This window comes from Limanda limanda, chromosome 1 (assembly GCF_963576545.1).
Source record: "Limanda limanda chromosome 1, fLimLim1.1, whole genome shotgun sequence".
Taxonomy (NCBI): Eukaryota; Metazoa; Chordata; class Actinopteri; order Pleuronectiformes; family Pleuronectidae; genus Limanda; species Limanda limanda.
In genome coordinates, this window is record NC_083636.1 from 41,201,840 (window position 1) to 41,226,946 (window position 25,107).

The 25,107-nt window shown below is 40.7% G+C and overlaps 1 protein-coding gene across 2 annotated transcripts in view; it reads right to left on the reverse strand.

Annotated features, from left to right (window-relative positions):
* Positions 1 to 3,473: 3,473 nt before the first annotated feature.
* Positions 3,474 to 25,107, reverse strand: part of chst11 (carbohydrate (chondroitin 4) sulfotransferase 11) — a 59,952-nt gene continuing 38,318 nt past the window's right edge. For both annotated transcript variants that reach the window (XM_061080353.1, XM_061080351.1), the window contains exons 2-4: positions 18,628 to 18,713; positions 4,992 to 5,221; positions 3,474 to 4,098 (exon numbers count right to left, since the gene is read on the reverse strand). In XM_061080353.1, the coding sequence (XP_060936336.1) occupies positions 3,474 to 4,098; positions 4,992 to 5,221; positions 18,628 to 18,713 (941 nt within the window). The remainder of the gene's footprint in view (positions 4,099 to 4,991; positions 5,222 to 18,627; positions 18,714 to 25,107) is intronic.

A 25,107-nucleotide genomic window follows, 5' to 3' on the forward strand; every position in this document is an offset into this window, starting at 1 on the left:
ATAGCAAATTAATATTTCAGTCTAATAATAGACGTCGTTTAAAAACAACATAAATAAAGCTGTCAGCTTGACTTGAATATAATAACTCCCTACAGAATGAGACAGCTGGGCAGTGGAAATGAATGGATTTTTGCAGACTGGAGTAAAGAATGAGGACAATAACACTCCAACTGTGCTGGCGTGTCTCTATCTGAGGCAGGAAATCAGCCATGGCCTCGGTGCTCACTTAGTTCTCTGTGGGGATTTTATGCCACCTCGGTTTGTTTGAACAGGCTGCCCTTTCCCAACAGGGACGCTACGGATCATTGACACTGACTTGATTCTGTTTTTTTTTAAGACAGGAGGCCACTTTTGAGGGGAGGTTGAAGAGGAGAAAATATAGACCCCTGTGGTGACTTGTTTGTAGGTTAGGAGGTCCTTCGTGTAACGTTTGTCTCCCATTCTGGGGCTAAAGAGCAGTTTATGCTCGCGCCCACTTGGTTTGTTAAAGTGGAGAGGTGTTGCCTCTCCCTGCAACTGCTGGGTAAGATGCTGAGTGGCATCATCATCAGCAGAAGTGCTAATGTGACGAAGCTGTGCTGAGAATACAGCCATTGTTTCTGCAGGCCCAGGGCTACAGGTAAGGCCAGGAGCATTTCTACTTTATTAGAGCCAGATGTTGCTGTGAGGGTAAATACAGGAAAAAAAGACACATCACCAGCCACACACAGGCATGTACACATTTACACTTACCACTACATGAGGAGGCCTGAAGCTAAAGCATCCACCAGAGTTATGCAGATATTTCACCCACCAACTGAATCTTAAAAACATGGGGTCACAACTTAAACTTTATTGGGGAGCTAATCTGTCCTTGAATTGCAATATAGAGTTATTAAGTAATCAATCAGTTTAGTAGAAGTAAAAAGTTCTCGGTCTTGTCCGTGTATAAACTGTGTTAATACACTGCAAAGCTGGACTGAAGATGCTACTACAGTTAATAAGTATCGTATTATTATAAAACCAATATCCTTGTATGTTTTACATCTAAATCTGTCTTTTCTCTTTGTTTAAATGTTTGATGACTCACCCTGCACTCAGGTGCATTTACTCATTCTGTGTTCAATGGAAATGCTTTCTGGAATTTTTACCTCCCTCTCCATGACTATAAAGTCAGTCACCAGTGCACAGGGACCTGTAGTCTTTCTGACTCATTGGCACAATCCACAGGAGAATGTACTAGTTACTGTCAACTCTGCAGTGGGGCATGATACACATTCAGATGTGATGTGTAAATCACAGCGACTGATGTGGGGCTTTAGTAGTGCATACGCATACGTCCATATTCCTAAACAAAGTTACGATTTATCAGATTACCACAAACCAATTTTCACTAAGGGAACCTGGGGCTTTTGGAGGGGGGGGGGGGGGGGGGGGGGCTTCTTGGTAATGTGCTCATCAGCAACTTCTCGACACTGAATCTGTGAGATATTTCATTGTTATTTAAGTTTAAGTTATTTACCAGCAGGAGTGATGGATAACACATAATAAAATATACCCTTCAGATTCCTTTAAAACTAGGGCTTGGTTAAACTCAGTCTACAAACAGAGAGTGAGAAAATCTCTGGTTCCATCAAATACAACAAAGTGATGCAGCTTTTTCAAAAATGTTACTTTTGCTTTGAAGGTGAAGTGATTTAGAATTTACAAAAAATGTGCAAAAATCAAAACGACTTTCTTTTGCTCTTGTCATTGTGAGTGAGACAGGTCACCTGTTCTCTGTTTCCCCTCCTCCTCTCTCGTGCTCCCTCCTGTGTAATGCTTACACAACAGCCCTAATCCAATTCACAGGATGATGGAGAGTGCAGTTATTAACCTTGACATTGCTTAGCATTGCTTACATCAATCACATTACATTATGAGATAGTATCTGATTCGGTGATGTGGGCAGGAGATTACTGATATGGACACTCAGAACAGCAGCTACCTCTCTTGATCTGGTTGGGGATGGGGTTATCGTCCTATGGGTTTTCTTGGTGGCAATGATGTGCACTGAAAACTAAGTGTGGATCTTTGACGCTTTCACCACCATTATGGCGCCGAACAGGAAATTGAAAATCCCCCATGAATCTCTGATGATCTCAGCCACAGAAAGACAAAGCCACTGGTCAAAACGCACCGCCCTTCAGAGATGAAAGTGCTTTGATGCACTGATAACGTAATGGTACCAGAGGCAAGTTGTGAAAAAATAAATCAACATGACAGAACTCTTAATAACAGTTCAACTTTAAAAATACTTTACAACGTTCATTAGCTCAGGAAAACAAAACATTATTTATTTATTTTAGTTTAAATGAACAAAGCTAATTAAATAATCTTTTGTAATTGCTGCTCGCAGCAATGCTCCAATATAAACAAAACTAAGCATATAGACAAAATTATCATCTTAATTTAAAGAAAGACAATGGAACCAGGGGTTTGTGGATGTGGCTCTGGATTTGTTGACCCTGGATGGGATGCAGGAGGGCGGGGATAGAAGATTCAGAAACTTTTACCCTTTTACAACCACGCAGAGTGTCTTTGACCATCCAATCCTGTGAGCGCATTCCTGTCCCTTTCCAACCACATTCTGTAGTTCAAAGTGTTAAGGGTCGTTTCAGGCAATGTTTTATTAAACAAGGCCATACTTCACTTTTGTAGTAGACGTCATCTGTGTGTAATACAAGGGTACCTTTTGCCAACATCATAATGATAGAGACCAGTGACAGAACTTGATTGGTCGAAACTGATGGCTGAAAGCCATGCCACTATAGTTACAGATGTAGAGGTCATGATAATTAAGTCAGTAGCCATCCATCACAAGGCGTCCTTGAGGTGGTGATGAGCCAGTTTCCCTCTGAAATGTATGAATTTAATGAGGGCAAGGGTGTTTGGTGCTAACACACCATGCGGGCATGGCAGCAAAGGACATGAATTGTCTTTTACAATTTGGCGGAGTTTCTCTATTGATCAGAGGAGGGGGAGATAAGCTTAGCTCCCACGATGCATTGGGCTCAGGGCACGTGCAAGGCTGCTGATTTCTTTGCACAATTGAAAGCAGCCTAATTTGTCAGCAGTTTATATAAATGTGTAGGGAACTTCATCAGGGGGGTCCCTCTTCAAGTCTGTCCTCTGAGGATAAGTTCCCCCTTTAAAACATCTTGAAGACCTGCTTCACCCTCTCATTTTAGTCTTTTCACGTGTCTGCTCCATTTGGACCACATTCTAATCCAGTCAGTGTTCTCTGTATCACCCAGAGTGACATCATCCAACCTATGCCCAGACGAGCATGAATTCCTTCTTTTCCTTCTATGTTTATTTCAGACCACACACCCGCAAGGTACAACAACAGTTTTTAAAATCAAGTTTGCTTCCAAAAAATTCTGCCCTTCCCTCATGTTGTTGCCTCTCCTTAAACAAGGCAACAATTCTCAGAGTACCAGCTCTGTCCTCTGTTAGTCCAGCCGGAGGTAGCTGGGTGTGGAGTAGTTGAACATGAGGAAGTCCAACTTGTAAAGCTGGTAGAGTTGGATCTGCTCTTGAGTGCTGATATTGCTGAAGAACTGGGCCGTCATGGCATCTGTGGTGCGGGTGGACTTGGCATAACTTGGAAAGTGGAGGGAGTCGCTGACACCAACCAACCGTAACACATAGTTTGCATCCTCCTCCAGTGTCTCGTACTTGCCCACCAAGTCGTAGTGGATGTGACATGGGTGGCAAAGCTGGTAGACAGTCTGCCAGTGTTCGTTGAGTGGGCCATCACGCTGTGTGGCTGGGTCCACCAGGTACTCTGTGAATTCTTTGAACTTGACATCAGCACCGTTGAGCAGGGCTTCCTGTGTGGCATTCTTTCGGTATCGACGGACTATACGGGTGCCAAAGCGCTTGTGGAAGGACGAGTTGTACTTGAGGGTGAACTTGTTACGGTATGCGGAGACCAGCCTCTCAAAGGGTTCGCGGACAAAGAGAAACTTGAGGTAGTTTTTGAGACGGTGGTTGATCTCTGCAATGCTATACTGGTTCAGTGTCTTCAGGTTGGACGGAATATGAGCTTCGTTTGAAGGGATATCCATTGGGTCACTATGGAAGGAGGCACAGGATACTGTCAGGAACAATGGCAAAATACAAGCATTCATGTCCTTGTATTACTAATAGAAAATTAAATCCAGATACAAATGAGATCCTTATCTTGATCATAACAATGTGCACATATAATTAAAATCCTTTACTAATGACACTAATTATTTTGTTTTTGTCTCCAAAAAAGTAGTCCAAATCAATCAATCAAGGTTCATTGCTAAAATCTTTTCAGATCCGAGCTTAACAAATCACACATGCTTTCATTTCCTCATCCTTAGATTACTGTAATGTATCTACAGTAAACTATCCATAGACTTCAAATAGTTCAAACTGCAGCAGCCAGACTATACTACCAAAAAAGATCATGCTACATTTCTCCTCATGTCTCGACATTGGCAACCACGTTATCAGAGAATCCATTATAGGATTCTACAAATTACTTTTAAAGAACTTCATGGTCCCAATCTATGCTTCTGAAATACTTTCCTCTTATCAACCTGCATGTAAGCCTGAGGTCCTCAACAGGAACCTGCTCTTCACATGTCAGGATATCAGACTAAAAGGGACAGAGCTGTTAGTGTTAGGGCCTGATTAACCCATACTTGCAAATCAATATCTTCTTTTAAATATCTTCTGGGAACACAGTTCTGTCTGAAGGCTTTTGAATATATTTTTACAATGCTTATTTGTGTTTAAATTTTTATTGTTTTATTTCTGGGGTCATTTTTCTTTATCTTAATACCTCACTTTTGATGAATATTCCTGTATCCTCTGGAATCTCTGGTTTTGATAAGTGCTATTTAAATTATTATTTTCAATCACAGAGTAGTCAAAGTAAAAGCTTAATAAATGGCCCCGAGTAGGCTACTCTGAGTGACAGGTGCCGAACTCACCTGTATTTGCCCCGACCTGTGAGCACCATCATGACCCGTTTCCAGTTGGTACAGGCCACCTTGGGGACATAGCAATAGATGAGCTCATGGTCCTCATCCACCACAAGGTGTTTTAGGTCTCCAGGTGTCAGGACTCGCCGCTTACGGCTGGATGCACTGTAGATACGACAGGCATCCACCACCTGATCCCTCCTGGCCTGGTGGTGGACGGCTGCTCCTGACAACTCCATCTGGTCAGCGAGAAGCAAAGACAGGAGTAGGAGAGAGTATGAGAGTGTATCACTTTAAAATTAAAATTAAAAGCTTTCGATAGGATCTGGAGATCAGCACACTGCTTGTCCACATGTGTCCAGTGAAAAGAACGAGCTACTGGCCGTTTAATCCATAGTGTACATTAGGCAGAATTAATAAAATGTCAATTTAAATAATGTTGAAATATACATTTCACACCTCCTTCATGAAGCATGTGTGTAGAAGATGAAGAAATTGGTGTAGTGTATTTATTGTAACTGGCCGTGCCTCTCTCACAGTATAAGAATGAAATAAATTGAATATAGAATACAAAATAGAAAACTATACAATGTATTTTAGTTTTTTGTTGAGATACAGTATGTAGCAACAATGATTATTTCCTTGCCAATAAAGCACTCTAAAGTGAATGAAACTGAACCAAGATAGACGAGCAGACAGAAACAGTATTGTTAAGTATATCCTCTCTATTTCATTATACTTACCCTTCACCGACTATCTTTTTCCCCTATCTGAGTCACTCCACAGACTATATAGAGATTAGTACATGGGTATGGAGGAAAATAATAATATTGGAGGATATCACTGATACTGAGTGTTCAATATGCGCAAATTTACCCAGCAATCAATCATCTGAAGCATATTTCATATTCACAGTGAGACTTGTGCTGAAGTGGACCTTGGCAGGAAGGATGGGAGAGAGATGGGGAAGGAATGACAAGAGTCTAAGGCGGAGAGCAGCCTGGAGGCTTTGCATTTGAAGGGCAGGAATGTTTTCTAATGTTATTTTTCCTCTGGGTCTGAGTTCCCCTCCAGGGTATAATGCCACCGTTTCCTCGTGGAATCTAAATTGATTGTACTGCGGCCTGCAGCTTTACTGCTCCGTACGTTGTACTGGTCGGGGCTGAGAGGAACATGAAATGCTCAAATAACCAAGTGTGACATGCTAAAACAGTCTGACTAAAGAGGTTCTTATGTATTTCTCTTTCAAGAGCTGTGTCTCCATGTGCACAATCGATCATGTGCATGGTTTGGAAAACAATCTTTTACAACTTTTTATCTCATGACAACAAACAAAGGCAGTTCTGTGATATGGTACAATCTCAATCTCTGAAGTAAATCAAAACCAAAACTAAGTAGGTAAGCAATATGAAGTAAACAAACACAGAATCTGAGATATTTCAGGATCATGTCTGTAAAAGTCATGTTTCACAGTCTGTACTTTTTTCAATAGATAGTCATGTGTGGAAACAGGTCAGGTCAGCGCTGTCCCATCTACAGTATATTAATTAGAAAGGTTTTTCCATTTTGAATTAAAAATTTTACAATATTCTCAATGTTATTCAAGACAGAACCACCCTGATTAATTATTTAAAGATATTAGAATAATGTTAATGTTATCAGCACATTCAGCCTGAGCCGTGACATCAGTGTTAAGAGCATTCTCAATTCTCTTCAGGGCTGTTTCAACTGCAGAGTTGGTGAAGCCAATGCTGCATGTATGCAGAAGACTAAAGTTGCGGATCAGAATGCTCCACATTTATGTCTTGGAAACATTGCTTCTACTTTTTAGTTTCTTTTGTTGACCAAACCACAAGTTCCATTTTTGTACAAGGCGGCTGTGGCTCAGGGGAAAGAGTGGGTCATTCTCCAACAAGAGGGTCTGCTGCTCAACCCCAGTCTTCCCCATTCCATGTGCCCAAGCCTTGGGCAAGATGTTGAATCCTAGAAGGCTGTTCCGTTCTCATGGAAAAAGCGCTGCCCATAGATGCACTGTATGAAGGTGTGTGTGAATGGGTGAAGGGGGAAAAACGGTACTGTAAAGCAGTTTGAGTAGTCATCAAGCCTAGAAAAGTTCTCGATAAATACAGACCATTTACCATTTATTAGTTTTTCAATCTTGTTTCCAAAAGGTAATGTGTGTGCACACATAAATATAATTATCCCTCTCCCACTTTGTTCCCTCCCTTTCGTCTTCCTTCGTGTGCTCTCCACTCCTCCCTTATTCATGCTAAGGTGTATCAGTGACGGCTGAACAGCAGCTCTTTGTTAATGAAACCCACTCCTTTTTATCGGCTCAGAGACATCAAGCTTCACACGGATCTTGCAGCAAGCTGTCCCCCCCCCCCCCCTCCCCCTCCTTCTCCTATCCTGGAGGACAAATTCTGTAATTAACATGGGAAAAGAAACAAGTGGGGAAATCTTGTCATCTGCTCTGCCTCATTCTTCCCCTCCTTATCTCTCCTCTTTCTTCTGGATTACCGTCTGCCACTTTATCTCCCCTTCAAGTAGCTCAGTTGCTCCTTTGTGCAGTTTTGATGAAAGTGTGAGGATGAGAGGGAGAGGGAGAAGGAGGCGATGAGATATGTCGATACAGAGAGGAAGTCGTGATGGGGGTCAATGACCTCTGGCCATGTCGAGCAGTTCCCGTGGGACAGCTGACACCATAACACTCCTATTTGCCTGTACATTACCCCCCACTCCACTGTGGACAAGAACTAGTGTCAGATCAGATGGAGCAAACTCATATGGAGCAAAACACATGTAGTTAGCATTTTCTAATAATATGGCCAATTTAGTTTGATCTACTCTGGTTGGTTGAGGTCTGAGTGAGGCCTCACACCTACAGCCCGGCAGTTTTCTTTTGCAGCTGTGCTATATCATGAATAACTTAGTAATAAAGCAAACTGATACCCCATATTCATTTATATGTGAGGTTTAGCGAGATTTTTCACGTGGCAACTGCATCCATTCTGGCTGGAAAACCGGTGAAGGGGAGGAGAGGGAAGGAAAATCCTCATGCATACATTTAGACCTAATTTCAGCATAAAAGTAATTATCAGCGTCGGATATGCAAATAGAAACATTTCTACCGTCTCATCTCCAGAGTTCAGGAGGAGTTGGAGACAAAAACATTGTTTGTTGGTACAATGTGTAAGAAACTGATAACAGGGTAACATGGAGATTGTGCCTCCATATTTCAAATCTTAATTTCCTTGCCACGGCTGTATTATTATCACTGTTATGAGCTTGAAATATGAAGTGGGAATCAGCACAGCGCGGACCCATCAGATATGAGCGCTGTAATAAATAGCTTCCTCCTGATCTGCTGATGGTTGCAACGGAAGAAGCTAGGAAGGGGATCTAATGAGGAAGCATCGAACGAAGAGTGTAACCAACTGAAGCTGAATTACTAACAGCCCAGAGTCTCAAGTTTACCAAGTATAAGAATCCCCATTATTGGCTCCTTTTGTAAGAGTTTATTATTCTAATCTATAAATAGAGCACATAACTATATCCAGTTGTTTTTTATCAAAATTACCACAAACTGACATGGGACATCTTCCCAGATCAGATGCTCTAGTTGTTTTTGTTAAGTCATCTGTCACACTAGACTTAACAATACCCTGTTAAGTTTTTGCTCTAGTAGTGCTATGCTTGTATAAGCAGGTAGCCATATTTAATCTTTTGTAGGACATATCCTTGTGAATGGTTTCAGTCTGTTTGACTAATTGATTAGTTGCTTGTTAAGCTCATTAAAAACCCCTGGTGATGCTGCTGCTCTGCACTCAAAGTAGGGAAACTAAATTCTTGCTAAAAGTAGCCAGCTACTTTACAAGCTAGTCATGGCAAATAATGTCACATACTGAAGAGAGCTTCAGGCCCTGTCTTTCGTCTACTGTCACAGCAGGACGCTTGGGTGACATGTTGAATCAGAAAATTATTCAATAGTGTCAGTCCTGTGCCCTGCTAGCTGAATGGCTCTAGGGAAACCATTGTCAGTCTGACTGTCAAATAATAAGTCCACCATTTTGGTGGAGACTGAAAAATATCTCAATGACCATTGGGAGAATTGTCATGAAATATGAGGCATAGTCTTTTGAAATTATAGATCCAAAATGGAGACTAGAAATATTACTGGTATATATATGCAGAATGTAATGTTGTCTCTTGAATTAGCATAAATATGGCAACACATTTCTGTAGATAATCTATTTCCCAGAACTTGTGAAATATGTTCTTAATAGTGTTAGAGAAAATGTGGTGCTAATAGGTCACGATTCATTCTGACATGCGGATAATTGGAACCCTTTGTTTAAAGAAGCTGCATGAAACATATTTTCCTTTAAGATTTAACTAGAATCAAAATATATTCAAAAATAATTCTTCAGCCGAACTTACATATCTGGATTAAATTTGAAGACTGTGAGCAAGGCATTCATGAGAAATCGGGCTAACAAAAATGCGAACTCGATCACTCGTTAAAAAGAATTCCTTCATCATGAAGGCCTTAAAACTAGTTCCTGTTTCAATTTAAACACAGTGTGAGACAGTATTGCTGTTAAAATATTCCCTCTATTAGTTGTAATCGTGCAGGATGATACTGCCACCTGTTTAGGTGCTGTTTCCTCATTATCAATCCATTGTCTCTGGAAGACTTACATGTGTCAGGAGCTCTAAGATCTGCAATAGAAATGAAAACACAATCAAGGAGAATAGATTGAAGTGCTGCAGCGGAATCTATACTCATTTCAGTTTGAAGTTGTTAATGTTGGAAGGATGCTTTTTACACATGGTCTCCTAAAACCTGATTTGTGTGCAGGCCTAGTCTTCACCTTGTGCATCGGCTTCTCTCTCATCATGTGAGCTGTGAAGTCTAAGATCTAAACAAAGATGAATAGGATTCATCAAAGCACCTCACTTTCTCACACGCACACACACACAAACACACCTTGCTTCACCTGAGTCTCTTGGAAAGGCAACGAGGCACAGCCTTCAATAAAATCTTGACAATGCTCACAGTCTATGAGTTGGAATCATCCTTTCCACTGAGGCCAGCATCACATTAACTTTCCATAATGTAATTTATGAGAAGTGGGAGCAGCAGAGCTAGAACAGGCCTTCCAGCTTCTACCCTTCTGCTCCCCTATGACATGAAAAAGACCAGAGGAAATGTTTCTTTATCTGTACTTATCCCTGCAGTGATCTATCGATTTAGGGGCCAGGAGATAAATATATTATGTTTTACTAAGTTATAAAATGTGAGTAACTCTCATTCTAACTAAGCTGCATTTGAACATACACAGAGCCAACAGATCAGCTTAGATTTGAGTGAGAAGCCAGGTTTTCAAACCTCAGCACAACCCAAACATTTAGAAAAGCAGGGAAGTTAAATTACGAATTTGATATTTTTTGGATGTTACATAAGACACTGCGGGGAAGCAGTGAACGGCCTCTGTGTGTATGCCAGCGACCAAGGCACTCATAGCGTTGCCATGCACAGATCAGAGGAAGAAGTAGCCTAATTTTAGTAACCCTGTCACTGTGTTTTTTAAGTTTGAATCAAATCAAAAGTGGTGAAATAAAATTTCATACATTTTAAAAATAAAAGGTTTTGATTGTTATCGTAGGACAGGAAGATGCACGGCTGCATACATTCCTGGCATTAAGTTGAATACATAAATAACTTTTATACCAGAAGCTACGGCAGTTATACCAGAAACCACATGAAGAACCGCAGAAGTGAACAACAGACAACCATGAGACACAGTACAATCGTGGCGTGGCCAAGGCTCAAAACACTATACTCAACAAGACCACGAGATACTTAAACTCCTTCACTTGGGCAGCAACTGCCCCCCCCCCCGATCCGGGGAGAGCAATCAACCATTATCCAGCTGAGAACCATGACCTTGGACTTAAAGGTGCTGACTGATCCCTACCCCTTCCCAGTCAGCTGCAAACTGCCCCAGTGCACACAGCAGGGGACAGCCTGATGAAGCCAAATGAACTACATCATCCGCAAAAAGCCTTCTGAGGTTCCAAAGCCTAATGCTCTACTCACCACCTTAAAATCCTGTCCATGAATATCACGAGCAGAATTGGTCACAAAGGCCAATCCTGGCGGAGTCTCACTCCGACTAGGAACGTGTTCAACTTTATATAGTCGTTTTTCATAATTTACACCATAAATTACAACATTTCTTCAGCCACCACATGCCATATCATCCCATGAACCACATCAAAATCAAAATAGAGAAAATAATTTTTTAGTCACTTCAGGATAATGACACCTGAGTGACTTTAAGTTTTGTAAACTCACATATTTAAGGTGGGAGACAACACATTTAATTAGTTAAAGTGTGATACAGCGGATAGTGTGCTTTTTCATTTGCGCCCCGTCCCCTTTTTATGTGAACATTCTCAAGCAGGCTGAAACAACAAACTTGGCCGCCATCACCAAAACAGTGGGCAGAAGTAAGGGCAGAAATTTGAGATTATTTGAACAGATAATTCAGGAAAAATACATTTCAATCTTTGAGAAAAAATGTTTTTCAGTGAAAACTAGTCAAAAAACTCAATGAGCTCGATGAGATGGAGATGAGGAACAAATACTAATTTGAACCAGGTTTTTGTGTAAAGTAAATCAAGAACACCGGCTGGTTTGAAATAAGTCTTCTTTGATGATAATTAAAATATAGATCTTGTTTATCCATGTTGTCTGTGCCATTCAGTCTCTTCTCTCAGCACAGTTTATCTTCTCAGAGCACTCATCTCCTCTAAATCCTTCTGTCTCTCTCCTCTCACCTCCAGTCTTCAGCGGATACACAGAGACAAAAAGTGTTCAGCCTCCTCCTCTAAATCCCTTTGTCCTCAAACCCCAAATGACTCATTCAGCTTTGCACACATACCCACCCCCCCCCACACACACACATCTTAAACCCATACACAAATTGTATGCCTGTGCTCTGTTCTGATGGTTTTACAGCAAAGCGACACAGAGACGGCTGCTTTATCTTCTTTGCCCTGGGTGAAAGGTGCAACGCCTCTTTCAAGTCCATGCCAGTCTCTCTTTCTGTGTTCCATGGGTAATCTGGCCCCAGGTGCCCCCAGAGAGGGCGGGAGAGGAAGTGTGAGAAAACCCCACACACTCGACTAATCTTAAAGGATTGTTGGGTGAGCAAGCTATCCCCAGCTGGTGAAACAATCCAGACAGGAATTATTAAATGGCACAGACACGTGCACACACTTCCGCCACTGAATACCTTCATAAATAAAAGGCCTAATCGACCCCTCTGCAGCTTAGTTAATACTCAGAGCATGTTCACTTTAATTTTCTGTTTTAAAGTACTGTAGCCTGTCCAATCAGGCCTGACGAAATATACATGTTTTCTTATATGTAAATATTTCAACTTTTTTCTGGATGAACGCAGTTCTCATTATTCTACCTGAGCCTCAAGTAGAGTCTCCTAATTTTTTCGTTTTGAGTTCTTATGATCCTGAGCACTTGACTGACTTTTTAGTTCATAGTGATATGTACAAGGAGAACTTCACATTGACATGACCCAACTCCAGAAAGCCTCACTGGAGAGGTATACTCTGCATGTCCAAGTGCGGAGAGACCCTGGAATCCCTGAGGAAGAGCTGAAGGAGGCGGCTGGAGAGACGGTTGAGGAAGTGAAAAGCATCACATAGTGACTGGGGACCATTTTTGCTCAACAGCTTCTTTAACAAAATAACATCTATCTACAGCAATTTGCTATTGCCACAATAAACCTCGAAGTTGAGAAATCGACTTTTCAAATGGCGGCACAGGAGCTATCCAATCACGCAAACACATATTTCCATTACAATGACTGCATCAGTCTCACATTAGCCCTGAGTCATTCCTCCCTGTCACAAAGCAGCCGTGGGACTCACCAGACTCAGCTCTCATGTCTGAATCAGCATCTTACTGTGAGCCAGGCTCTGGCTGGGTAATCATGGAGTCTGCATACCTCTCTGTGACTGTCTGTGATTAGAAGTAGGAAGAAAAAACACACTTCCACCAGGAGGAAAGATTATGGCTATTTAAAGTTTCCCTTTTCCTCGATTTAGATGATAATCGGACTGTTTTTGTGGCCACATCAAATTATTCCCTTTAGAGCTTAATTCGGTTAATCAACTCATTCAGATTTTAATTCAGATCAGAGTTGGCCCTGAGGATGCACAGTTTAATTTCACAGATATATAGTGATAACAAATGAGTAGGTTAAAAATAGCAAATAAGATCAGGCCCAGATTAAGAATGTCGAGGACTCGCTCACATCATTTTGGAAGTCAGCACGCTGGTTGCTTTTCTATTCTCCATGAAAATGGAGGAGGGAAAGAGTTTATAGTCTTTATTCCTACTTTTTGTGGTTTTGTCTGAATACATTTTTTTAATCTGAAAAAAGATGTATGCTTGCATGCTCGTCCACACACACACACACACACACACACACACGGAACAGCTCTCTCTTGACCACTTACCCCATGCACCCACTAAAGTTTACTCTAGCTCCAGCGACACCCTCCTGAGCACACAGAAATATATCAATGGAACTTCACATGAGTTTGAACATGTGGAAAATGAGCCTACAGCGAATCTATGTAGACCTGTTCTAATCTTGGCTGCACAGAAAACCTGCCAAAGCCCCAAGGATGCTTCTAAAAGGTCCACTGTGATAAATGATCAGCAGAGAAAAAGAAATCAGCAGAGAAAAAATGTGAGGAAGAGGGGAGGCCAGCTCGAGACAGAGAAGGACAGCCGAGGTAAAGTGGAGGGAATAAAGGACAGCTGAGGGTGTGAGGAAAGAGACATGCCAGAGTTTGTTGCTGAGGAAAGAGGCAGACAGACAATAAGTTACAGATAGTGAGGAGGACACTGATGACAAAACAAAGAGGAGCAGAAAGTCTTCCTCCATCACTGTGATAGCATCACCTACAGCAGTGTCCTCTTGTCTGCACCACACTTCTGACAGACTGTTGAAAGGTCTGTCTCTCAGCATCTGTTACACACTGTACACTCTTCCTTTCCTCTGTGTTCCACAATATCCACTGGGGGAAAACGTGGATTAACATGAATTATTCATGAACTATAAATTGCACAAAATCATACATTTAAACTATTGGTTCCAGTTCAGTTGCTTGAGAGTCCGACAGCACATCGAATCATAGGTCGCTTTGCTTTTTGTCCAAATTACATTATCATTGCAAAGAGGGACTGGTCTGAAAACTCCCCTTGGTGATACATTCAAGGACACTAAGAGCTCTACACCAATGCAAATCATTTGTTTAAACAGAAAAGCTACAGTTTAATGTGGAAGACAGGCCAAAGGTGGACAGTCAACCATGCAGTAAAACAACAACACCATCAATGGTGGGAAGTCACTAAGTACATTCTCCCAAACCCTGTACTTGTGTACTTTTATACAAGGAAATACAGCAGAGTATTTTAGACGTGTATTGTGTTGAGAACCCCCTTGAAAACGACATGATACATCTCAGGGGGTTCATACTAATACAGAATTTCTATAAACCAACCATTGGTGGTAAATTGAGACCCTCTGCTGTTATTTCCAGTTGGTTACATTCATTCCATAATGTAATGGTTATGTTATTATCGTTAAATAGTCAGCAGATCATCAACACTGAAGAACACTGCTATTGATTAATGTGAAAACTTCCACTTAAATTAATACTTAATGCTGAACTTTATGTGAGTATTAATATTAAGTTTGATAAGTGTGTGAAGACCTATTTAGTGCAGGTTATTGCAGAATATCATTATTAAGTGCTGGGATCCATTATGACATGACTTTCCTTGTGTCCAGTCTAACCACTCTATGGTCTTTCTGCAGCCACGTCTGCCATAGCTGTGAATTATGTTTTAATAGTTTAAACACCAATGTGGTCTATTGGTCTCAATTGCCAGTAGGTGTGATTGTAAATGTGAACAGTTGTTTGTCTGTCAGCGCTGCAATACCAAGGCGACCTGTCAGTGTTGTATCCGCCTCCTGTTCAAAGTCAGCTGGAACTGGCTCTGCCCCTCCCACAACTCTCATGAGATAAGCAGTATCTCCTTTAAGAGTAGTTGATGTTGGTGAAAATTTACTTTCAAATACTCTGTCTGGTTGTTTTTTGACGTACCAGTTGATAGAATTGCACGTTTCACTATCTCATCCATCCATTTAACACTCTTATACATCTGGTTTTGATGGATAAATAATGTTGTAATTAATACAGATTTTATGTGCAATTAAGTTTTATGGTGCATGTCTGGTATGAATTTTAACAACAGCATAAACAGCATAAAATGTAATTATACAGGGACACGTTTTGCCTGCGAGTTTAATTAATTACCAGACTACTTATCTGTCGGCTTTAATCAACATCAAACAAATGATCGACAACATAATAAATATAAATGTTAAATGTTGCTGTCCTTGAAACTTGACAGCGAAGGATCAAAAGACAGAATGCATTGTTTTCCTTATGTCTTATGTACTTGTACTTTATAGTTATTGGAAAATGCATTAGGTCCTGTTTAATCACATTTGGATTTTTCAAATTTCAGTATAACAGAACACTATGATCAGAAATTACAACGACACATTAAGCACTTTTTTCAATTACATTGAAAGTACAGTTATGAATTATACAAAGTTACGTGAGCTGCACAACGTTGACAGATGCTAAAATTTAACACAGAAAAGAAACGTATATGTCTCATACATACTTCTAAAGGACTAACAGCTACAGACATCTGTTACAGGAGTCACATTTTGCTCCAGGGTGAATGTCTGCCCTTTTCCAGCTGTTTCCTACTGTAGACTCTTTTGATGTCACACTGGGAAATACTTGCATATGTGAAGGTGCTGATGGTGCTGGAGTTGATCTTTTAATTGTGTCTTTAACAACATGAAATGCTACTACCTAAACCCAACAGCAGAAATGAAGAAACGGAACCAGGGAATAGTATAGACATAAAATAATAAACAAACTTCTAAAGGGTCTGTCTGAGATTCCATCAGACAAAGCTGACCTGGAGGTGGTTTATTGCATCATGATCACAAACAACTAGAGACTAAGGATGTTGTCAACGCAGTGTCTCTTCTTCACAACAAGATGAATGACACCAAAAGGTGTCTACCTTTCAAATTACTGTAAAAAAAGAACTAAGACATGGCGGGTAAAAATGACTCACGTACAGTACGAGCTGTCAGGAAAGATGTACGTTGGGAACTAATCTGTATGAACCTACATCACAAATGTTCTTCTATGTGCTTTGCATTGTAGATACGAACAGAATCCTGATTATTCCAATATCAGCATTGTTTTAACGAACAGCATATTTGAAATTCAGTTTCTTACGTGTATGTTTGAGTCAATCTTCTGTGCTGACAGAAAGTTGAAGTGAGGCTGTAACCCAGACAGGTGACGTGGAACAATCTATTGCATTGTGTATATTTCTGTTTTTTGGGTGGATGACCAAGTTTTAGTTTGCTCATATTTTTCTGTAAATAAAAGCATGTCAATATTAAGCAACTCTGGTAATAGTGTTCTGTTTTTTTAAAGAAAGTAACCCACTGTTTTTGTGACAGGGTAGATTGTGGGGACACAATTGCAGTAATAACAAATACCAATCTTGAGGTCATTACAGCTGGAAACATGCAGCTAAACTGTGAGAACAAATACGTTATGATGAAAACAATGCTGTTTGTGTGAGTTCGGTGCACAACCAGCTTCTCTCAAAAGACCACATTTTGACGGAGACAATGTTGTGTAGTTTTGTAGTGAGGGAGGACGCAGTTAAGAAGCTGAAACCTCGTTCAGAAGGAGATTGTGTGAAGGAGTCTTGTAGCCACAGCGCAGCTGCTGGAACTGGGCAAAGTAAAACTGTGCATTAGCATTATGCGCTCCAATCCGCAAGAACAAAAGGCTGCTATGACTGTGAATACGTTGCTGAGTTTACGAAACTTCTGCGGGCACTGGTCGACAGGTTTCAGGACATGAAAAAAAACAAAAGGAACTATATTTATGAATCCTTGTATGGGGAACAAGCTGATGTGCCTAACAATCTCCAACATGACGTCACTGAGCTGCAAAGCAAATACCTACTCAAAACTACAACAACCTCCATCTCAATGAGTTCTATAAACTGTATGTATGCTCTGAGGACTTTCACATTCTGAGGAAACATGCACTGAAGTTTGTATCTGTTTGGGAAAAACGACTGTTGTGAGGAGCTCTGTTCAACTCTGACTTTTGAAAAGACTTTGACTCACGTCACAACCGACACAAACCTGGAGAACTAGCTGACAGCAACATCACCTTCAGGCGCTTCACCAAAGAGAAGCAGTTCCAGCCGTCTCATTAGAGAGGTCAGTGTGTTCCATGTGTTAAATCATTTAGTACGGCAATTTAAGGATGTTGTAAAAATGTATATGGTCCTTAATAGGAAAAGGTTTTTCTGGCCCAATGACTGCTTGGATGGTAGTAAACCATGCTAAAATGTATCATATGTTTTGGAAAGTGGTGACAAGTGAGAAGAGTTGTACTTGATGGGCTGAGTGATGCTTAATCACAAACATGGTTTATAAGAAGGGCAAATGATTTTAAGAAGTAATTTAGCCAATATATAATATAACTAATCTGTTGTTGGTTGTCAATTTGACCCATAAACATGCGAAGATAGGCTTTTACATTAGACTGCTGTTTTAGTAGGAAGCATAAACAGATGGCGTCCTGCTAGCTAAGCAGGTTCAGACCTTTGTAACCACCACCATCTCCCAACTGTCTCTCTGATCAATGAAGAAGAAAAGTAATTGAAAATGGAACCCATATTATCCTGTAATTCTGGCAGTCATGAATTTAGAGCAGGTGTCATGTTCTCAGACGACAGTCATCTGATGTTGCTCTTAATGTCGAAATTGTGAAAGGTTTAATGAAGTAAAGTTTCACAAACACTGGTAGGACAACAATAGTCTTACTCTTTGTACAGACATGTGAGTAAATACTAAGATAAGATAGGATGAGATATAACTTTATTGATCTCACATCTTGATAATCCCCTTGTTTCAGCAGCAGACAGGTCCGAATAAGGTAGACAAGAGAATACAAATAGAAAAGTACTACCACTATGGCTTAAATTTTATCCTACCACCTATCTGTCTTCAAGAGAGGTTAGTCCTTCAGAGAAAAACTTTTCCTAGAGAAAAATCTTTCTGTTATCTGCTGTCATTCCTCAACAAGATAGATCATGATCATGCTTGTGCACTGAAGTTAGGATAGTCTATGTAAAAGTGGTTTACTCTGTTGTTCTGGTTGGTAGACACACAGCAAATACCTTATTTAGGAATAAGAAAGCTAAAACATTTTAGAAACAGGCTTGTGCATAGGCAGGCATAAAACAACTTAATATGACTAATACTGATGGCTAAAGGAGCTGGGCTCAGAGGCCATTGTTAGGTCGTTCCTCTGTGAGTTGGGTGAGGACAACAGCACAAATAGGAACAGATGAGGGTCAACAGAGAGATACATACAAAGAGAGCAGATAGTGATGTGTGAATGTGAGCCTCCTTACCTGTGTTGGGTTGTAGAGCTCCTGCAAGGCGTTGCGGGACCCTTTCCTACAGCAGCTGTCCACCATGAAGGGGTTCCTCCGCATGACTGCAAAACAATAAGAACAGACTTACAAACCAACCCAATCCAAAAAGGTAAAGAAGTAAAACATGTTCAGGGCTGCGAGGTAGATTTAATCAGAAACAGTGGGTGCACACTACACCTTGGTGCAGACCTGAAACCTAGCTCTAAGTATGTTAATCAACCTGTAGCCCCATAGGAAGCCACACTGGGCTCGAAATCTGAATGGATCGTTTCAGCACACATTTTCAAAAAGGTTGAGCAAGCAAAAGTGAGCAATATACAATGTATCGCAGTGGCCAGCTGCAGTACTGCAAACAGAACATCCATGTCCAAAGACGATCAATGTGAGAGTTTATAAAACTGTGACTTGTGTAATAAGACATGCAGGCACGTGCACAGACATTTTGGGGGGCAGGTGCTCAAACCAAAAAAAAAGGGCACCCATCGCCAAAATTATTGAAATTAAAAATAATAATAAAAACTTACTGATTCGCCCTAATTTGTTTTACTAGTTGATGGCCTGATCCAAGATAAAAGAGAGTTGCTACCCTGAGCTGCTGGCTGCACCGTCATTACCTGTTTGTCTGATGCTGCGGGTCAGAGAGGAAGTAGGCTGCAGCCGTTTGGCGCTCAGCACTGCATGAGCATTAAGTGGAGGAGGAGGAGGGAGGGGGGCTTGTGAGCGCCGCGGAGCATGTCGGGGCGAAATTCTCACAAGAACTCAAATAAATGCTGTAATGCTCAATTTTATCAAAACACATTGGGAGGAATTGATGACAGAGAGAGTAATTTTGATTCTTAAATATTGATGAATGAAGAAAAAAATTGGGCTCCAGCATTAGGGGCACTTTTTTCATCCAGGGCAAAAGGGCAGGTGCTTGAGCACCACTAGGGGTCTATCTGTGCACGTTCCTGAAGACATGTACACATCCTAGAAAAGCTAGCCGGTCAATGAGGCCAGGCAAAGGCTGCAGGTATAGTGAAACATACACACGCTCACTTTTGATGCATTTGTTTGGCTGTTTGGCATGACGTCACTGAGCTGCAAAGCAAATACCTACTCAAAACTACAACAACCTCCACCTCAATGAGGTCTATAAACTGTATGTATGCTCTGAGGACTTTCACATTCTGAGGAAACATGCACTGAAGTTTGTATCTGTTTGGGAAAAACTTCTGTTGTGAGGAGCTCTGTTCAACTCTGACTTTTGAAAAGGGGTGCAGGTATAGTGAAACATACACACGCTCACTTTTGATGCATTTGTTTGGCTGTTATGTGCAGGTGTTATACTTGTGTATATGTTTGCTTTCATTTTTTAAGCCTCCTTGACAGGAAGTGGAATATTAGCCACCATGACCTACTGGAAATATAAGACCAAGAAGTTTGGAGCAGAAAAACTAAAAGGAGATTGTTATTTCTTCTTTAAAACACAACATAGCCTCACTTGAAATAGTGTGATGAAGTATGGAGAAGGACACCAAACGAGTCCAAACATAGACGCAAAATGATTTTCATTTGGCTTCTGCCTAAGTCTTTATTATATGAACTCTAACATAGCTGCACCATTGACCTCTGTTTCATAAGGGTTTGTCACACAGTCTCCTTCAAGAAGAGTTTTGTTGTCTTTGTCTAATGACATGCAAAAAAGATCTTTTATCGCAGGACTCACTCCCTGTGAAATCTTGCCCCTCTGTTTTTTGTTTTAGATGCACAGTTTGTCAAGGATGCCACTTTGAGAACCATCACTTTAAACAACTTTTAAACTGATCCAAGTAGGAAGCAGTAAGCTTAAGGAATAAATTATTAGAGCAGTGACCATATGCCAAGGGCGAAGTCACAGTTCAGCGTTTGTTTGGCTGGCTCTCAGCTCTTTAGACAACTCAATACAGAGCAGTAGCTGCTGGCAGTGGCTCAGTGGGAGCAGCCAGCGCAACACTCCGCCCCCGCCAGCACACTCTCTCCAATGACTCTGGGTGGAAAAGTGCTGAAGGACGGCACAGGATCGTCAGGAAAGAAAATGAACCACTAAGACGGCAGCCAAGGGTTTAATGTGAAGTTATTCCACACGTCATCTGCCTCGTGTTCACAGATGAACATCTGTTATACAATATATGCAGTTATGACTTTGAAGGCATTTAATAAAATGCATAAAGTGTATCTTCTGGTGAAAAGAAAGTTATCACGACATTAATATGCATGAGAGGCATGCTGACGAGGGATTTAAGAATAATATTGCTTTGACCTGACTTTATTCTTGTTCTGCTGTGTGTCCAATGCATTAGTGTGTTTGATTATTCTGTGAATGTGTTCACATGCTTGGTCAAAAGAGTAAGGATACAAATTTGCATATGTGCTCTGTAAAGATTGATTATGTCAGATTTCACATTTGCAGCTACACAGGAAGGAGGAACACCAGACAGTTCACATTTCTCATGAGGCTGTTGATTTTTCTTCAATTCCTGGCTAAAAATTATGGAATGGAGTTTGTTGAGGTTGGGGTAGAATACAGATTATCCCAGTTCCCTTGTATGTTTACTGTTAGTCCTCTGTTGTCCCCCAAACCAAACCCACAGACTGAGCCCCTGAGAGGGAGGGAGCTGAGCACTTGTTAGTGTAACGAGCCCCAACAGACAGCAGTGACCTTCAAACACTGAGGGAAGAATAAAGAGATGTCTTTACATTCAATATGCACACACGCACACACTCACACTCACTCACACACGGTCACGCACACGCACGCACACACACACACACACACACACACTGATGATTGATAACCCTGTCGCTACAGAGTCTTTTTATTTATGCTGTTCAATCCTCCATCCTACTGTGGACGATGTGTACAGGCAATTACCATATTCTCAGAGGAGGAGAGCTCTCAGTGCAAGAATACACTCAATGAATATCTGCTTTCCTGGCTCGCTCATGCAGAAGAGCATGCACACACATGCACACACTCCCACTTCCTGCAAGCTGAATCAGCAGAGCAGTGGTGATTAGTGTGGACAGGCATGAGGTGTAGCTCAAGGTTTGTGTGTGTGTGTGTACTGTATGTGTGTTTACATGTGTGAATGTCTGCACCACGTGGCATTGAAAGTGGTCAGAAGTGACAAACACAGAGAAGATTTGTAGTTGCTGGGCTGAGTGTTGCTTAATCAGAGGCATAGTTCTTAAAGAAGACAAATTACTTTAAGTAGTCATTTAGCCAATATAATGAATCTACTGTTTATTGTCAATTTTAACCTATAAACTTGTAAATATAAGCATCTTTTTAAATTATACTGCAGTTTTAGTAGGTAGTATAAACAGAGAGTTTCCTGCTAGCTAAGCATTGCATTACATTAAAATATAAACATTTAGCTAATGCTTTTATCCAAAGTGAACTTACAATAAGTGCATTTAACCATGAGGGTATAAAGTACAATTAGTCTTCAAAAAAGCCAAACTAGTAGTGCTACATCTAAGTGCAATATATGAGATTACTTTTTATTTTTAAGCAGGCTCAGACCTCTGTCACCACCACCATCTCTCCACAGTCTCTCTGATCAATTAAGAAGAAGAGTCATTGAAACCGAAACCTATATTATCCTGTAATGTTATGCAGAAAATCATGATGTTACAGCAGGTGTCATGTGTCATGTGTGCTGTTCAGATAATACTGCTACAAAATACACACACAATTTGAGGGTGATTTTAAGTCTGCAAAGCATTATGATGAATATAACATTTTTAATTTACAGATGCATAGAATTGGTTTCACTCACATCAGAATCAGAATCAGAATCAGAATTCTTTTATGACTTTCACCTAATCCTCCTGAAATAAAAATAGCACCAGAAAAGGCAGGTTTCCAACAATATCAAATGGGTAAAAACTACTACTTGTGTACACGTTTTATTTTCATATTTTGTCCTCTATACATAACTCAGTTACACATATTGTATTACTCCCCAACACTTCACCCAGTCTGGAACAACAGGGACATAAGGTCATCCCATGGTCCACTGCCAACACCTGGCTCATTGGTTGTTGGGAACTGAGTTTGAAACTGCTATCATTCAAAATCCTCTCACCTCTACTGGCTGGCTGGATTCCGCCGGGTTGGAGCAGGTTTTTTTTTATTATGTGATTTTGATGTATATATTTATTTGGAGTTTTGGACTCATTTTTATGTTTAGGTTAAGTATACTTTGAACTGTTAACAGTTTATATGTTACATTTCAACTTCCTTGTAGTTTTGTGCATTTTTAAAAGAAAATCGTACAGTTTCTGGCACTGTTTAGCCACTGGAAACATTTTAAACTATCAATTAAAATTAAAATAAATCATAAATTTGAATATGATATCAATTGATGATGATTATGATGATACAATATCATAGTTCCCCCTACCCAAGTCTTTCACTCTTCATCATATTACAAAACGTTTTGCTGAAAACACTGAAATCTGGCAAGATCCTGTGAGATGGGTAAATTGACAGGGGCAATTCATCAACACCCTGACATGGTAGCATGTCCCCTCCTCCTCTGGCTGTAATGATCTGAGCGGGTCCCTGCCAGCTCAAACACCAGCGGCCCAGTCAGGGTGTATGCTGAAGGAAAGTGTTGCTCTGTGTGCTGAGTGCACAAACATCTATACACAGCACACACTCTTTTCAGCTTCATTCATACTCTCTCTTCATCCTCCCAGTTTCCATCATCCCACTGCAGAAAACCCTTCCATTGCAACTTCACTAGTTCTTTTAACAGCAGGTGGAGCAAAGCTGGGAAGCTTCCAGCTCAATACAACAAGCAGGCCCCTCTTTCCTCCACTGAGAACCACAGGGGACACTATGAGTGCTTCCTAATAGACTTACTGTTATGCTCCCAACACTTCTACCAAAAGCATCGCTCCTTTAAATAGAGATGCAGTTTGTCAGAATTTCACAGGTCCCTTAAAACCTCCAAAATGTCGGTTGGCTTTGAAATAAGAAAGGACACGTACCACATAAAGCTGCATGTTACTTGTGTTTCTGTGTGCATTTTACTTTCTCCAGAAAAGGTTACAACTGAGTAATCCCTCATTATAGAAGAAAATACTACCTAAGTACATGTAAGAGCAGTGTTATATTTACAGTCTAATCAGCTTTCTCCATGTGGCAAACATCATCTCATGTAGTTTGAAGTTTGTGAGTAGAAGATGAAGAATTATAGTTCCATCTTTGACATCCAGTAAATTCAAAGTACACTGGAAGTTTATCACCTGACCTGATTTCACTTATCAGAAAGAACAGGACAAACTGGGACTGGACAAAATATCATGCAAAGTCAAAATCTTCTTTTTATACTGTCAGAGTTGGTGATTAAGCCTGAAAGTTAACTTGTGCAAAACAACTTAAAGAGCAGGCCCCCTTCTGCACATGCTCAGTACACAGCCGCAATCACGCACAGCATCTGCTGCTATCTATCAGCAAAGGATTATGGTCCACTGGAGGAGGTTTAATTTGTCACTAATCTTACCTTCACAGTGGGAGAAGCTAGAGACGCATTTCACACTGGACCCCACACACACACACACACACACACACACGATACTTCTTTACGGCTGAGTGGGTAAGCGTGCATTGTGTTGTTATCGTCCTCCACAAAACTGAAGTGCTGCAGCTTAATTGGGATTTAAATGAACAATGCAAGTGGAGCAGAGAGGAGGAGATACAGGTGATTAGCAATGTTAGCACAACTTCATTAAACAAAGATCAACAAGAACTTGGGGAAATGACTTTCTCTCTGTCTCTGTGTGTGTGTGTGTGTGTGTGTGTGTGTGTGTGTGTGTGTGTGTGTGTGTGTGTGTGTGTGTGTGTGTGTGTGTGTGTGTGTGTGTGTGTGTGTGTGTGTGTGTGTGTGTGTGTGTGAGAGAGAAACCAATCAAGTCTCCAGTCATGATTGGCTGTTTGCGTCTCTTCCTGGTTAGAGTGCTCTGTCTAATCCCTTTAATGATAATTACTAACATTAAGATAATACATAAGCAATTCCAGCTTCATCAGTCCTCACCTCGGGCTCACAGACAGAGTCGGGACCAGAGAGGAGACTCTTCACTTCGTACATTTCTACTTTACTGAGCTTCAGCTGTAGTTCATCATAATCCGATAAGCATTGACTGACAGCTATTCACAGCAGGAGACAGGAAGTGTCAGTCAATATTGGGGGAATTTAAGTTATTTGGGAAATTGTTTGCGATTAAGATTTTATGTGACTTATTCTGTTATCTGTTTTAGACATTATATCAACATAATATAGCTTTCTGTAATCCGTAAGATGTGTTATAACCACTCTAGAAGAAAGAATGGAGCTATCATACTCAGATGAGACATGGCACAGCTTTTAATGTAAATAGAAAATTCTGCCCAAATTTAATCTAGCTACAAATTTAGGCACAGGA